This window comes from Bufo gargarizans, chromosome 3, assembly GCF_014858855.1.
Source record: "Bufo gargarizans isolate SCDJY-AF-19 chromosome 3, ASM1485885v1, whole genome shotgun sequence".
Classification (NCBI taxonomy): Eukaryota; Metazoa; Chordata; class Amphibia; order Anura; family Bufonidae; genus Bufo; species Bufo gargarizans.
This window is the reverse complement of record NC_058082.1, coordinates 509,651,308-509,665,226: the sequence shown is the minus strand read 5'-3', so window position 1 is coordinate 509,665,226 and position 13,919 is coordinate 509,651,308. Positions and strand designations below refer to the sequence as shown.

The 13,919-nt window shown below is 43.9% G+C and overlaps 1 protein-coding gene across 1 annotated transcript in view; it reads right to left on the bottom strand.

Annotated features, from left to right (window-relative positions):
* TSPOAP1 (TSPO associated protein 1) overlaps positions 1-13,919 on the bottom strand; it is a 196,261-nt gene that overhangs the window by 118,958 nt on the left and 63,384 nt on the right. The window contains 1 exon segment of the mRNA XM_044285794.1: positions 9,174-9,245. Within this exon segment, the coding sequence (XP_044141729.1) occupies positions 9,174-9,245 (72 nt within the window).

The window sequence follows — 13,919 nt, the reverse complement described above, 5'->3', positions numbered from 1 at the left end:
GCGGACCGACGAACGCTAGTGTGAAAGTAGCCTAAGCAGTTACCCGCTTATCTGCCATTCTAGACCTGCCTGTAATGATAGCACCTCTGCATACAGATGAGATATGTGTTACTTTCCACTTTTAACTAGCAGAAAAACATTTGGTGAGACATTTCATTTAAAGCAGAAACCACTTCACTAACCTAACCTATTAAATACAGTAGAACAACATGCATGTTGCCAATTAATCCTTCACTAGCCCAGACCAAACAGGATATTGTCAGTCAGAATAAAGTGTATTAACCACAAACCCACCGTAGACCACCAAGGATTCAGTGCTGAACCTGGACATACCCATAATTTCCCCCAGGCAGCCCCCTGATATTAGCATCGGAGCATTTCATGCTCCGATGCTCTCCTTTGCCCTGTGCTGGATCGCGCAGGGCAAGGGCTCTTATTTACAATAACACACTGCCGGCGGAAGCTAAATCGTGCAGGGCAAAGGCATTTTCTGGAGTTCCAGTGACATATCAGGCTCTCCATAGGGCTGCCAGGCGGAGGCCTCCGCCCAGCAGTGTGTTCGGTGACGTCACTGCTTTGATGGGAGGGCTTTAGCGCTACCCGAGCCGTTTTACAGGTTAGGGCAGCGCTAAAGCCCACCCATCAGTGCCGGTGATGTCATCAGGCTCACTGCTGGGCGGAAGCCTCCGCCTGGCAGCCCTATGGAGAGCCTGATACGTCACCAGAACTCCAGAAAATGCCTTTGCCCTGAGCAATTTAGCGCAGGGCGAAGGAGAGCGGCGGAGCATGAACTGTTCCGATGCTCAAGTCAGGGGGGCTGCAGGGGTGAAAATTGAGGGATGTGCGGGTTCAGCTCTGATTAACACACAAGGCATCTGATACCACAAGCAAAACTCAGTATTAACACTTAAGTCAACCCTAGCTGCCAAGAAACTGTGGAAAATTATCAGAAAGGGACTTTTCCAAATCAATTTTTCTCAAGTGTAAATTGCTGTAATTTGTGCCAAATTTATCAAATGTTGCACATTGTTTGATAAATCTGGCACATCTGTAACATAACACTTTTGCCTAAAGCGGTTAATCCAGCTGTCATACGCTACTAAAGTAAGATACCAAGATTTTAAAAAGTCGCAGTTGATGAATGTGGCATACACCTAAATAAATCAGGAATCTGAAGTCTGCTTCAGTACCAGCTGGTACCTTAGTACCAAAGCAGATTTCGGATGGAAGTTTTAAACTGGTTTTCAAGTTAAACATCAAAGACTAAAATTATTCACCAAAGTCTCGCGGGACTTAACGAATTTCCGTTACCGGAACCCATACATTTCAACTCAAACGAAGTTTTGAACAAATTGACTTCGGATCCAAAGCTCGATTCCCTAAACACTAATCGTCGCTATCAGATAGGTGGAGGTGCGACTCTCAGCACCCCACTGATCAGCAGTTTGGGGAGGGGGGGGGGGCTGCGGTCCTCATACAAGCTCAAGTTGACTTTAATGTTTACATGAATGCTATCCACTTGTAGTGGAAGTGCAGTGTAATTACAGCCGTTTGTCCCATTCACTTTAATGGGAGAAAGACCTGAAATTATACTGCACTGCCACTACAACGTAGACAGCATTCATGTTGGGACGCCATGGCCCCTTGAAACTGCTGACCAGTGGGGTACCAAGAGTTGCACCTCCACCGATCTGATATTAATGACCTATCCAGAGGATAGGTTATCAGCATCATGATACCAGACAACCACTTTAACATATGCTTTCTCTTCCACCCATTATAGCGCCAAGAGCAGCTTAAAAATCACAAAAAGGCACACATCTTATTGCACAAATGTGCCAAAAAAGCTACTTTTTACTACTAGAAATTTGGTGCAAATGAAAGATAAATTCCCACTGGAGGGACATTTTACTCCACTATTGTGGCATTAAAAAGTAGCAGATTATGGCGCACGCCATGTGTTCACCACAATTTCTGACTTTTTGAGCTTCTCAGAACTTTTCTGAAGTTCCGAGGGAGGGGGCGTGGCTTAGCGTGAGGGGCTAGAACTTTACTACAGAAAGTGGAGAAAGTTATAGCTGAAGTCTTCACTAGCCTGTAGCCGGTGTAGTCTTCACTTTCTGGCGCACGGCATGGCAGCGATGCTTCTGCCTCTTAACAAATCAGACGCATCTCACCCCAGCACAGTAAGATCAGGACTGGTAGATTGATCTCCCCCAGTATGTATTAACCTATAATCTCAGTTCTACAGATTGTGGTAAAAATATTCAGACTACATAGCAATGATTTAAGAAAAAAAAAAAAAAAAGTACTGTGGCATTAGGGGGGGGGGGGGGGAACTGGCCATAGATCCAGGGGCGGGCTGGGCCGGAGGGCAGGGAGGCAATTGCCCTCCAGGCCACCCTAAAAAAAAACTCCCACTGGGCTGTGTTTAACAAAATGATTATTATTATTATTTTTTATTCCTCAGAGCCGCACCGCCAATCACCACAGGCGGCGCGGCCCTGGATGTAATTGCAGCGGGCAGTAGGAGATGAGCGCTTCCATTGTGGAAGCGCTCATCTCCATATTAATCTGTATCGCCGTCCTCAGGACAGCGATACAGATGGCTGTGCTGTGGGGCAGGGGAGGGAGAAGCGTGTCCCTCTCCTGTTCTTCTGATAGGCCGCAGGCACTAATGCCTGCGGCCTATCAAAGGCCGGCTCAGGCAGCGCGATGACGTCATTATCATCGTGCCGCCTGAGGCGGGCAGCACACAGCAGGGACACAGGCTGGAAGAGGCCTGCATCGCTGCTGACGGAGGTAAGTATTTGTGTTTTGTTTTTTCTTTGCGGGGGGAGCTGTCACTATGGCTATGGGGGAGCTGTCACTATGGGGGGCTTGCACTATAGGGGGAGCTGGCACTATAAGGGGGCACATTATGGGGGGATCTGGGGGGCTCTAAAGGGGCTTTGTTCTAATTATTGGCACATTATGGGGGGCACTATAGGGGAGAGCGGAACTATGGGGCATCTGGTGTTACTATAGGGGCATTATTTGGGGGCACTATGGGGAAGTGGGGGCTCTAAAGGGGCCTTTTGTATTGGCACATTATGGTGGCACTATGGCATTTGGTGGCACTAAGGGGGCATTTTTTACTGGCACATTATGGGAGGCACTATAGGGGAGAGCGGCACTATGGGGCATTATTTGGGGGCACTATGGGGGAGTGGAGCACTATTGGGGAATATGGTGGCACTAAGGAGGGGCATTTTTTTACTGGCACATTGTGGGGGAGAGGAGCACTATAGGGGCATCTTCTGGGGGGCACTAAGAAGGGGCATTTTTTTACTGGCATATTATGGGGAACACTATGGGGAAGGGGGCATTTACTGGGCCACTATATAGGGGTATTTAATACTGGCATACATTATGGGGACATTAGCTCAACTGCGGGCACTAAGCGGGCGTATTTCATGTACTGTCATATTATAGGGAGAATTAGTACTACTAGGGGGTATTATGGGGAGCTTTACTACTACTGGGGGGCTATGAGGAACATGATTACTAGGGCACTATAGGGGCATTATTACTACTAAGTGTGCTCTGGCAGAGAATTATTTCTATTGGTGGGATTTTGGGGAGCACTGTTAATTTGGGGGCACCCTGGCATAGTATCAGCTTAGCACAATTATTTTTGGGGGACATTATCTTTATAGTATTAGTGTCTGGGCGCAATTATTTTTTTTAGAGCACTGTGTGCCAATAATTTTTTAAGGGGGCACTATCTGTGTGGTAGTAGTATTTCCAGGGGGACTGTTTCTGCAGTATAGTATTGGGGGCATAGCAGGCACAGTATTGGGGGCACTATCTGTGTGGTAGCAGTATTTCCAGGGGGACTGTTTCTGCAGTATAGTATTGGGGGCACAGCGGGCACAGTATTGGGGGCACTATCTGTGTGGTAGTAGTATTTCCAGGGGGACTGTTTCTGCAGTATAGTATTAGGGGTGGCAGGAAAGGCTGTTCAGAAGATGTGAAGATGATGGAAATGTGGGAAACTAATTTCTGTTTCTCAATCTCTGCAGAGACGGGAGATGGCAGAAAAATCATCATGGCGGTCTGGTCTGAATGGAGAAGATAAAGAAAGAGAACGTCTACAACAAAGGTGACATCACTGGATGTAAGAGGTATGTGGCGCTATGTAGGAGAAGAGATGCTCCGGCTCCTCCCCCTGCCATTTGTAGAAGGAGGATTCAGAGCTGGGTGAGGACGGCGAAAGGGGCAGCAGGCCACAGCCGGGTGGCAGATGGTGGGGGGAACCACAGGCCTCGAGCAGGATCTGAGGAGGGAGGAGCTTCCTGGCTGTAGCCTGCTGTTTATTGTATAATGTAAAGCAGGCAGTGCAGCCAGGACAGGTCTCCCCTGTCCATATGATGTGTAGAGACAGGCCTCAACAATAGAATTTCAGCTGTACAGTGTTTGTTGGGAGTGGCCTATTATATGTAGGAGGGGCTTTTAATAATGGGCGGGGCAAAAATGTGCCACTTGACTGGATTTGCCCCCCCAGGACTAAGGCTGCCAGCCCTCCCCTGCATAGATCATACAGGGAATATTCCCAGTGGCCAATGGCCAGGGGGCCGCGCCAACCCATTACCATGGCCACCGGCCAGGTACATAATGATCTAATGCTCTCAGCATTAATTAATTCTAGAAGCATCAGATACTAATGCACTTGGCCAGCGGCCACTCTCCTGAATTCAACAGTATCACTGTCCTTAGGACGGTAATACAGTTGAATACTGTGGCAAAGGTGGTAGTATTCTGTGCTGCAGTGTGGTATTTGGTTCTGCTGGGGCAGTATTCTGTGCTGCAGTGTGGTATTTGGTTCTGCTGGGGCAGTATTCTGTGCTGCAGTGTGGTATTTGGTTCTGCTGGGGCAGTATTCTGTGCTGCAGTGTGGTATTTGGTTCTGCTGGGGCAGTATTCTGTGCTGCAGTGTGGTATTTGGTTCTGCTGGGGCAGTATTCTGTGCTGCAGTGTGGTATTTGGTTCTGCTGGGGCAGTATTCTGTGCTGCAGTGTGGTATTTGGTTCTGCTGGGGCAGTATTCTGTGCTGCACTGTGGTATTTGGTTCTGCTGGGGCAGTATTCTGGGCTGCACTGTGGTATTTGGTTCTGCTGGGGCAGTGTGATATTTGGTTCTGCTGGGGCAGTATTCTGTGCTGCACTGTGGTATTTGGTTCTGATGGGGCAGTATTCTGTGATGCACTGTGGTACATGGTTCTGCTAGGGCAGTACATTGTGCTGCTCTACGGTACTGTGGCCTTGCCTACTTGTGTTGCCCAGACTTCTGATCATTTGGACCTGCCTACAACATGGGGCCACTTGAATGCTGCAGAAAGGTACGGGAGCCGATGTCTCCCTGCCACACACCACTCCCCTCATAGGCCACAGGCACTAGGAATGCACAAGGACATCCTAATGACCACCTGAGCTGAAGCTCAAGTAACCCAGGATGTAGACCAGAAGAGGCCTATGTTCTGCACCACAGGTCAGACAATGGCATGGAGGTTAATATTTTTATTTGGTACCTTGGAGCAGCTTGTTATTGGGCCACTATAGTGGGGGTCATTCTTATAAACTTGGTTGGCACTATGAGCACATTAGTACTACAGGTGGCACTATAAGAGGACTTTTTTTTCTACTGAGACATATTATGGGAGTTTTACTACTGATGGCACTATAAGTGGGCACTTTTGTTTTTTGTACTGAAGCACATCATGGGGGTTTTATTACTACTGGGAGCACTAAAGGCATGTATTATTTCTTCTGGGGCATACTATGTGGGCTTTATGACTACTGGGGGCACTATGGTGGGCATCACTACTACTGGAGGACATTAATACTACTGGGGGACTATAGGCTGGCATTATTACTACTGGGGTCATTATGGTGGACTTTATTACTATTATTATAGGGAACATGATTACTACTATGGGCACTGTTGGACCCTATTACTTTTAGGGCACAATGGGGAAAATTACTACTATTCGGGGCACTATTACTACTAAGGGTAATCTGGGAGAAAATTACTACTACTGGTGGGACTTTTGCAAACGCTATTACTGTGGGGTCACCTTGGCACAGTATCAGCCTAGCACAATTGTTTTTGGGTGACAATACATTTACAGCACTTACTTTCAGAGGCATTGTTTGCTGGGCACAATGTTTTGAGAGTACTGTGTGTTATTATTGAAGAGGGCACTATCTGTGTGGTACTAGTATTTTCATGTGGACTATCAGTTTCTGCATAATAGTATTGGGGATTAAGGAAAAGTAGGACCTAAGTTACCTGTGTGAGAAACTCTGCAGAGATGAAACAAGACTAAAAGAAGTCATCATGGCAGTCTGGTCCAAATGGAGAAGATTAGGAAAGAGAACATGTACTGTATATCAAAGGAGGCATCAATGGATGTAAGAGGGGTGTAGGGCTGTATTCTCCTGTATGTTTGATAGCATGGAATGTCATTTAAACGTTCACATCTGCGTTTTCCCTTTCCACTATTAAGATCAGTCATAGGATCTCAATAGCGGGAGGAAAACGGTTTTGTCCCCATTCATTGTCAATGGGGATAAAACTGAACTAAATGAAACGGAGTGAACCAGAATGCATTCTGTTCCGTTTGGTTGAGTCCCCATCACGGACAGAATAATGCTTTTAGAGACGGATCTGTCTTGGCTATTTTAGAGATAATACAACCGGATCCGTTCAGAACGGATGCAGACGGTTGTATTATTATGATGAAAGCGTTTCTGCTGATCCATGATGGATCCAGCGAAAATGCTGGTGTGAAAGTAGACTAAATAGTAATAGTCATCCATCATGGATCATAATGTGGTGTCATTTTGACAGGAAGATTAGTGCTGCATGCCAAGCTATTTTTTCTGTCAGATCTGAAGGAAGTGTTGACATAGGTTTAAAAGGGGTTCTGCACTTTATTTAAACTTCTGGATAGATCATCAGCATCTGATCAGTGGGGGTCAGACACCCGGGACCCCCGCAGATCAGCTGTTTGAGAAGGCAGCGGAGCTCTAGCAGCGCCGCGGCCTTCTTACTGTTTACCGCTGGCCGAGTGACGTCACGACCTGTATCAACTGGCTTGGCGGGGCTAAGCTCCATTCAAGGGAACGGAGCTTAGTCCCGCCCAGGCCAGTGATACAAGTCGTGACGTCACTTGGCCAGCGGTAAACAGTGAGAAGGCCGCGGCGCTGCTGCAGCTCTGCTGCCTTCTCAAACAGCTGATCGGCGGTGGTCCCGGGTGTCGGACCCCCACTGATCAGATGCTGACGATCTATCCAGAGGATAGATCATCATTATAAACAAAGTGCAGAACCCCTTTAAGGTGGATTTAGACAAGCAGATAATTGTTACGGTTCAAACGCAAGCGATGGAAGATGGTCGAGAATTGTGGAATGTAAATGCTTCTAACGATTGAGCGATCTGACTAAAAACGCTTGTTCAACGTCTGTGAAATCGTTGATGCGAACAAGTACAATCGATGTTTGTCGTTAATGAACTGCATTATGTAAATGTGCATCGAGTATAGTCCTGTGTAGGCAAGCGTATGAACGATATTACGATTGGGGGAAAAAATTCAATTAATTAAAATGCTAGTTGTCTGCTAGAATGTTCCGTCGGTAGTCGCTCGTGTCGGCGATCGCTTAAACGATTATCTGCTCTTCTATATCCACCTTTAGAACACAGCCTATGAAAGCAGTGTGAGAATATCCTTGTTAACATTTATCACAGATTGCTTCCTGTTTGATCCTCTTATCACTAGGGGGTACTTGGCGTCAAAAGGCTGAGAACCACTGGTCTAAGGAGATCAAAACTGACCCGTCTACAAAATATGTTGCCATGTATGTCATAATTCTCAGGCCATTCACCTCCTCTAAAACATAGTGCTGGTAGCAAACAGGGCAATCCTGAAGGAAAAACTGCTGCAGGGCTCCAGAGAAGTGTGATAAAAGGTTTTAAGAGATTATTCCCCAAAATAAAACTATAACTACACAGGAATGGCCTAAAAGCAACAATGAACACTGTACATAAGGTGAAGTCTGAATCTTGGCTAAACATTTTGTGGTTGGACACTTCCTGACTTAAAGGAGACGCCTCTCCTTATTTTCAAATCTTATTTTATTTTCTGATTGTAGATTTTTTTTGTTTTTCTGTTTCCTGAACATGATTATGGGGGTGGCCATCTTGCCTGAGCTGTTTTAACAACTTTTACACAACAATAAAAAATTGCTTTACGGCAGCCCCATGGTCCATAGACACAATGGTCAGGAGGAGAGTCTTCTAGGCATGTTCTGTGACCTGTGCAGAGGTCATTGTACAAGGAAAGAATAGATAAGCTTGCCAATCACCTGTTGTGAATGGAGGATCCTGTCTTATCTATACACAGAGGTGGTATCTCCTTATTACAGGCAGGTTTAGAATGGTATATAACTGCAGTAAAGTGATCTGTACAGACCAAGAAGTGATGCCTATTAGGCTTAGAGGCCAGTGCGAAAACTGCAGGAATTTATGTTTTTTGTTTAAATATAGATCGGGACATGGAAAATTAAAAATGACATCATAAAAACATGACTGAAACAATAGTCCATTTTCTGATGACACATCCCCTTTGAAGTCTACAGGCTACTAAGAAGTGTGGAGGACAATTTCAGTGCTGATAGGTAACAAAGCAGTAGAGGGCATGCAGACCGTCTTAAGGCTGTACCTATTATTTGGTGTAATAATACTGTATACTATAAATGAGGTACTTCTAGGATTCACACATACCATCTGTCTACACATCTTCAGTATAACGAAAAGACACTTGACATCACTACATATGAGATGCACATGTAGTCTAGACAGCAAGTCTGGAAAATCCAAATTCACACAAACATATTTCGTTTCAGTGTCCGTTCTGGTTTTTGGGGTCTAGAAAAAATTCGGACAGCAGACAATGTGCTATCCGCATCCATATGTCTGTTCCGTAGCCCCGCAAAAAAAAATGTTTTTTTAAATAGAACATCTCTTATTCTTGTCCGTTTCCGGACAGGGATAGGCATCACAATTTGCGGACCGCAAAACACATACGGTTATGTGAATGTAGCCTTACAGATATTAGAAAAATAAATTCTTACCAATATGATATTTTCTTCTTTCAAATCTTTACAGCGCTGCTCCAATTCTCGTAGCGCACTCAGCAAGTCCGGAGCTTGTGCTGAAGGAGAACTGTCACTGATATTCTGCATAACATATTAGAACATTAATATTGCATTATAGTTACATTTTAGTTTCCCCACACTACGATGCAAACAGCAGTGAGGAAAAAACAGGACTTTGTTTGCACTTTACATCACAGCGTGATCATGCTGCACTTCGTCACAGTTCTCACACTTTAGCCATGGTTTAACTAAAGGCAGCTTTCTGCTGCGATATCAGTGCTGCATGTGACACCGTTCATGTGTGATTGAGGACAACCGGTTATCACAAATCACCACAGATCTCCCCACACTCTGTAAAGGGGATTCATTGTAAAGATAGGAAAGAAAACCTGAAATGAAGAAAAAAAGAAATGCCATAGGAAATCATAAAAGCTGATCTGTATGTAAAGAGTAAAATACTATTACTATATATATATATATACAGACGTGGACAAAATTGTTGGTACCCTTTGGTCAATGAAAGAAAAAGTCACAATGGTCACAGAAATAACTTTAATCTGACAAAAGTAATAATAAATTAAAATTCTATAAATGTTAACCAATGAAAGTCAGACATTGTTTTTCAACCATGCTTCAACAGAATTATGTAAAAAAATAAACTCATGAAACAGGCATGGACAAAAATGATGGTACCCCTAGAAAACACAGAACATAATGTGACCAAAGGGACATGTTAATTCAAGGTGTGTCCACTAATTAGCATCACAGGTGTCTACAACCTTGTAATCAGCCATTGGGCCTATATATATGGCTCCAGGTAATCACTGTGTTGTTTGGTGATATGGTGTGTACCACACTCGACATGGACCAGAGGAAGCAAAGGAAAGAGCTGTCTCAAGAGATCAGAAAGAAAATTATAGACAAGCATGTTAAAGGTAAAGGCTATAAGACCATCTCCAAGCAACTAGATGTTCCTGTGAGTACAGTTGCACATATTATTCATAAGTTTAAGATCCATGGGACTGTAGCCAACCTCCCTGGACGTGGCCGCAGGAGGAAAATTGATGACAAATCTAAGAGACGGATAATCCGAATGGTAACAAAAGAGCCTAGAAAGACTTCTAAAGAGATTCAAGGTGAACTTCATGCTCAAGGAACATCAGTGTCAGATCGCACCATCCGTCGTTGTTTGAGCCAAAGTGGACTACATGGGAGACGACCAAGGAGGACACCATTGTTGAAAACGAATCATAAAAAAGCAAGACTGGAATATGCCAAACTACATGTTGACAAGCCACAAAGCTTCTGGGAGAATGTCCTGTGGACAGATGAGACAAAAATCGAAGTTTTTGCCAAGGCACATCAGCTGTATGTTCACAGACGAAAAAATGAAGCATATCAAGAAAAGAACACTGTCCCTACTGTGAAACATGGAGGAGGCTCTGTTATGTTCTGGGGCTGCTTTGCTGCGTCTGGCACAGGGTGTCTTGAATCTGTGCAGGGTACAATGAAATCTCAAGACTATCAAGGAATTCTAGAGAGAAATGTACTAGCCAGTGTCAGAAAGCTTGGTCTCAGTCGCAGGTCATGGGTCTTGCAACAGGACAATGACCCAAAACACACCGCTAAAAACACCCAAGAATGGCTAAGAGGAAAAAATTGGACTATTCTAAAGTGGCCTTCTATGAGCCCTGACCTCAATCCTATTGAGCATCTTTGGAAGGAGCTGAAACATGCAGTCTGGAAAAGGCACCCTTCAAACCGGACACAACTGGAGCAGTTTGCTCATGAGGAGTGGGCCAAAATACCTGCTGAGAGGTGCAGATGTCTCATTGACAGTTACAGGAAGCGTTTGATTGCAGTGATTGCCTCAAAAGGTTGCGCAACAAAATATTAAGTTAGGGGTACCATCATTTTTGTCCATGCCTGTTTCATGAGTTTATTTTTTTACATAATTCTGTTGAAGCATGGTTGAAAAACAATGTCTGACTTTCATTGGTTAACATTTATAGAATTTTAATTTATTATTACTTTTGTCAGATTAAAGTTATTTCTGTGACCATTGTGACTTTTTCTTTCATTGACCAAAGGGTACCAACAATTTTGTCCACGTCTGTATATATATATATATATATTTATATATGTGATCCTCCATTAGCACTCTTGAAGTATTGTTCTAGGAAAGAAAATTTCTATCACTCAGCTTTAGGCCTCATGCATATGACCGTTGTGGTGTTCCGTGTCCGTTGTTCCGTTTTCCGTGATTTTCTGTCCGTTGAAAACTCGGATAATGCACAGTTTGTCATCCGCGTCTGTGATCCATGTTTCCAGTCCGTCAAAAAAAAAATAACCTGTCCTATTTTTTTCACGGACAACGGTTCGAGGACCCATTCAAGTCAATGGGTCCGTGAAAAAACACGGAGGCACACAAGATTGTCATCCGCGTCCGCATCCGTTTTTTTCCTATCATTTGCAAGGCAAACTTGACTTAGATTTTTTTTTCACTTTCCTTCATGTCTGGTGATCCTCCAAAAAATCAAGGAAGACACACGGAAACAAAAACAGAAACGGATCACGGAACAACGGAACCCCGTTTTGCGGACCGTAAAAAAATACTGTTGTGTGCATGAGGCCTTAGTGCGCTACAGAAGTATTAAAAGTTTTTTTTTTGGGGAGATTTTAATACTAATGACCTATCCTCTAGTTAGGTCATCAGTATCTGATCGGTGGGGGTCCAAAACCTGGGACCCCTGACGATCAGCTGTTTGAGAAGACACCGGTGTGCCTGTGAGTGCCATGGCCTTCTCTGTGTTCACCAAGCACAGCGTCATACATTGTATAACGGTTGTGCTTGGTATCCCACCCAGCCCTTTCACTTGAATGAGGCTGATCTGCTCCTAGGCCACATGACCGATGAATGTGTCGTCACTCCGCCTGGCGAGAAGGCCACAGAGTTACTGCAATTGCCGCTGCCTTCTCAAACAGCTGACCTGGGACCCCCACAGATCAGATACTGATGACCTATAGTGAGGAGAAGTCACGAGTATTAAAATTTCTGATAACACGGATAACACCTCTCCATTTACATCTATCAGTGACTGCCAGCTATCTCTGTATACACACTTATACAGAGAATGCCATCAATCACTGATAACACCTCCCCCGTGTACTGCTATAAGTGACTGCCAGCTATCTCTGTATACATACTTACACAGAGAATGCAATCACTGATAACACCTCCCCCGTGTACAGTCGTGGCCAAGTTTTGAGAATTGCATAAATATTAGAAATTGGAAAAGTTGCTGCTTAAGTTTTTATAATAGCAATTTGCATATACTCCAGAATGTTCTGAAGAGTGATCAGATGAATTGCATAGTCCTTCTTTGCCATGAAAATTAACTTAATCCCCAAAAAACCTTTCCACTGCATTTCATTGCTGTCATTAACCACCTCAGCTCTCCTAGCTTAAACCCCCTTAATGACCAGACCACTTTTTACAATTCTGCACTACACTTTCACGGTTTATTGCTCGGTCATACAACTTACCACCCAAATTAATTTTACCTCCTTTTCTTCTCACTAATAGAGCTTTCATTTGGTGGTATTTCATTGCTGCTGACATTTTTAGTATTTTCGATTAATCGAAAGTTACAGAAATCTTTGCAAAAATTTCACTTTCGGTTGTAAAATTTTTCAAATAAAACTACATTTCTATATACATTTTTCTCTAAATTTATTGTTCTACGTGTCTTTGATAAAAAAAAATGCAATAAGTGTATATTTATTGGTTTGGGTAAAAGTTATGGCGTTTACAAACTATGGTACAAAAATGTGAATTTTGAAGCAGCTCTGACTTTCTGAGCACCTGTCATGTTTCCTGAGGTTCTACAATGCCCAGACAGTAGAAACACCCACAAATGACCCCATTTCGGAAAGTAGACACCCTAAGGTATTCGCTGATGAGCATAGTGAGTTCATGGAAGTTTTTATTTTTTGTCACAAGTTAGCGGAAAATGATTTATTTATTTATTTTTTCTTACAAAGTCTCATATTCCACTAACTTGTGACAAAAAATAAAATTTTACATGAACTAACCATACCCCTCACGGAATACCTTGGGGTGTCTTCTTTCCAAAATGGGGTCACTTGTGGGGTAGTTATACTGCCCTGGCATTTTAGGGGACCTAAAGCGTGAGAAGTAGTTTGGAATCCAAATGCGTAAAAAATGCCCTGTGAAATCGTAAAGATACTCTTTAGAATTTGGGCCCCTTTGTGCACCTAGGCTGCAAAAAAGTGTCACACATGTGGTATCGCCGTACTCAGAAGAAGTAGGGCAATGTGTTTTGGGGTGTATTTTTACATATACCCATGCTGGGTGAGAGAAATATCTCTGTCAAATGACAACTTTGTATAAAAAAAAAAAAAAAAAAAGGGAAAAGTTGTCTTTTACAGAGATATTTCTCTCATCCAGCATGGGTATATGTAAAAAGACACCCCAAAACACATTGCCCTATGTCTCCCGAGTACGGCGATACCACATAACACTTTTTTGCAGCCTCGGTGCGCAAAGGGGCCCAAATTCCAATGAGTACCTTTTAGGAGGGCATTTTTAGGCATTTGGATTCCAGACTTCTTCTCACGCTTTAGGGCCCCTAAAATGCCAGGGCAGTATAAATACCCCACATGTGATCCCATTTTGGAAAGAAGACACCCCAAGGTATT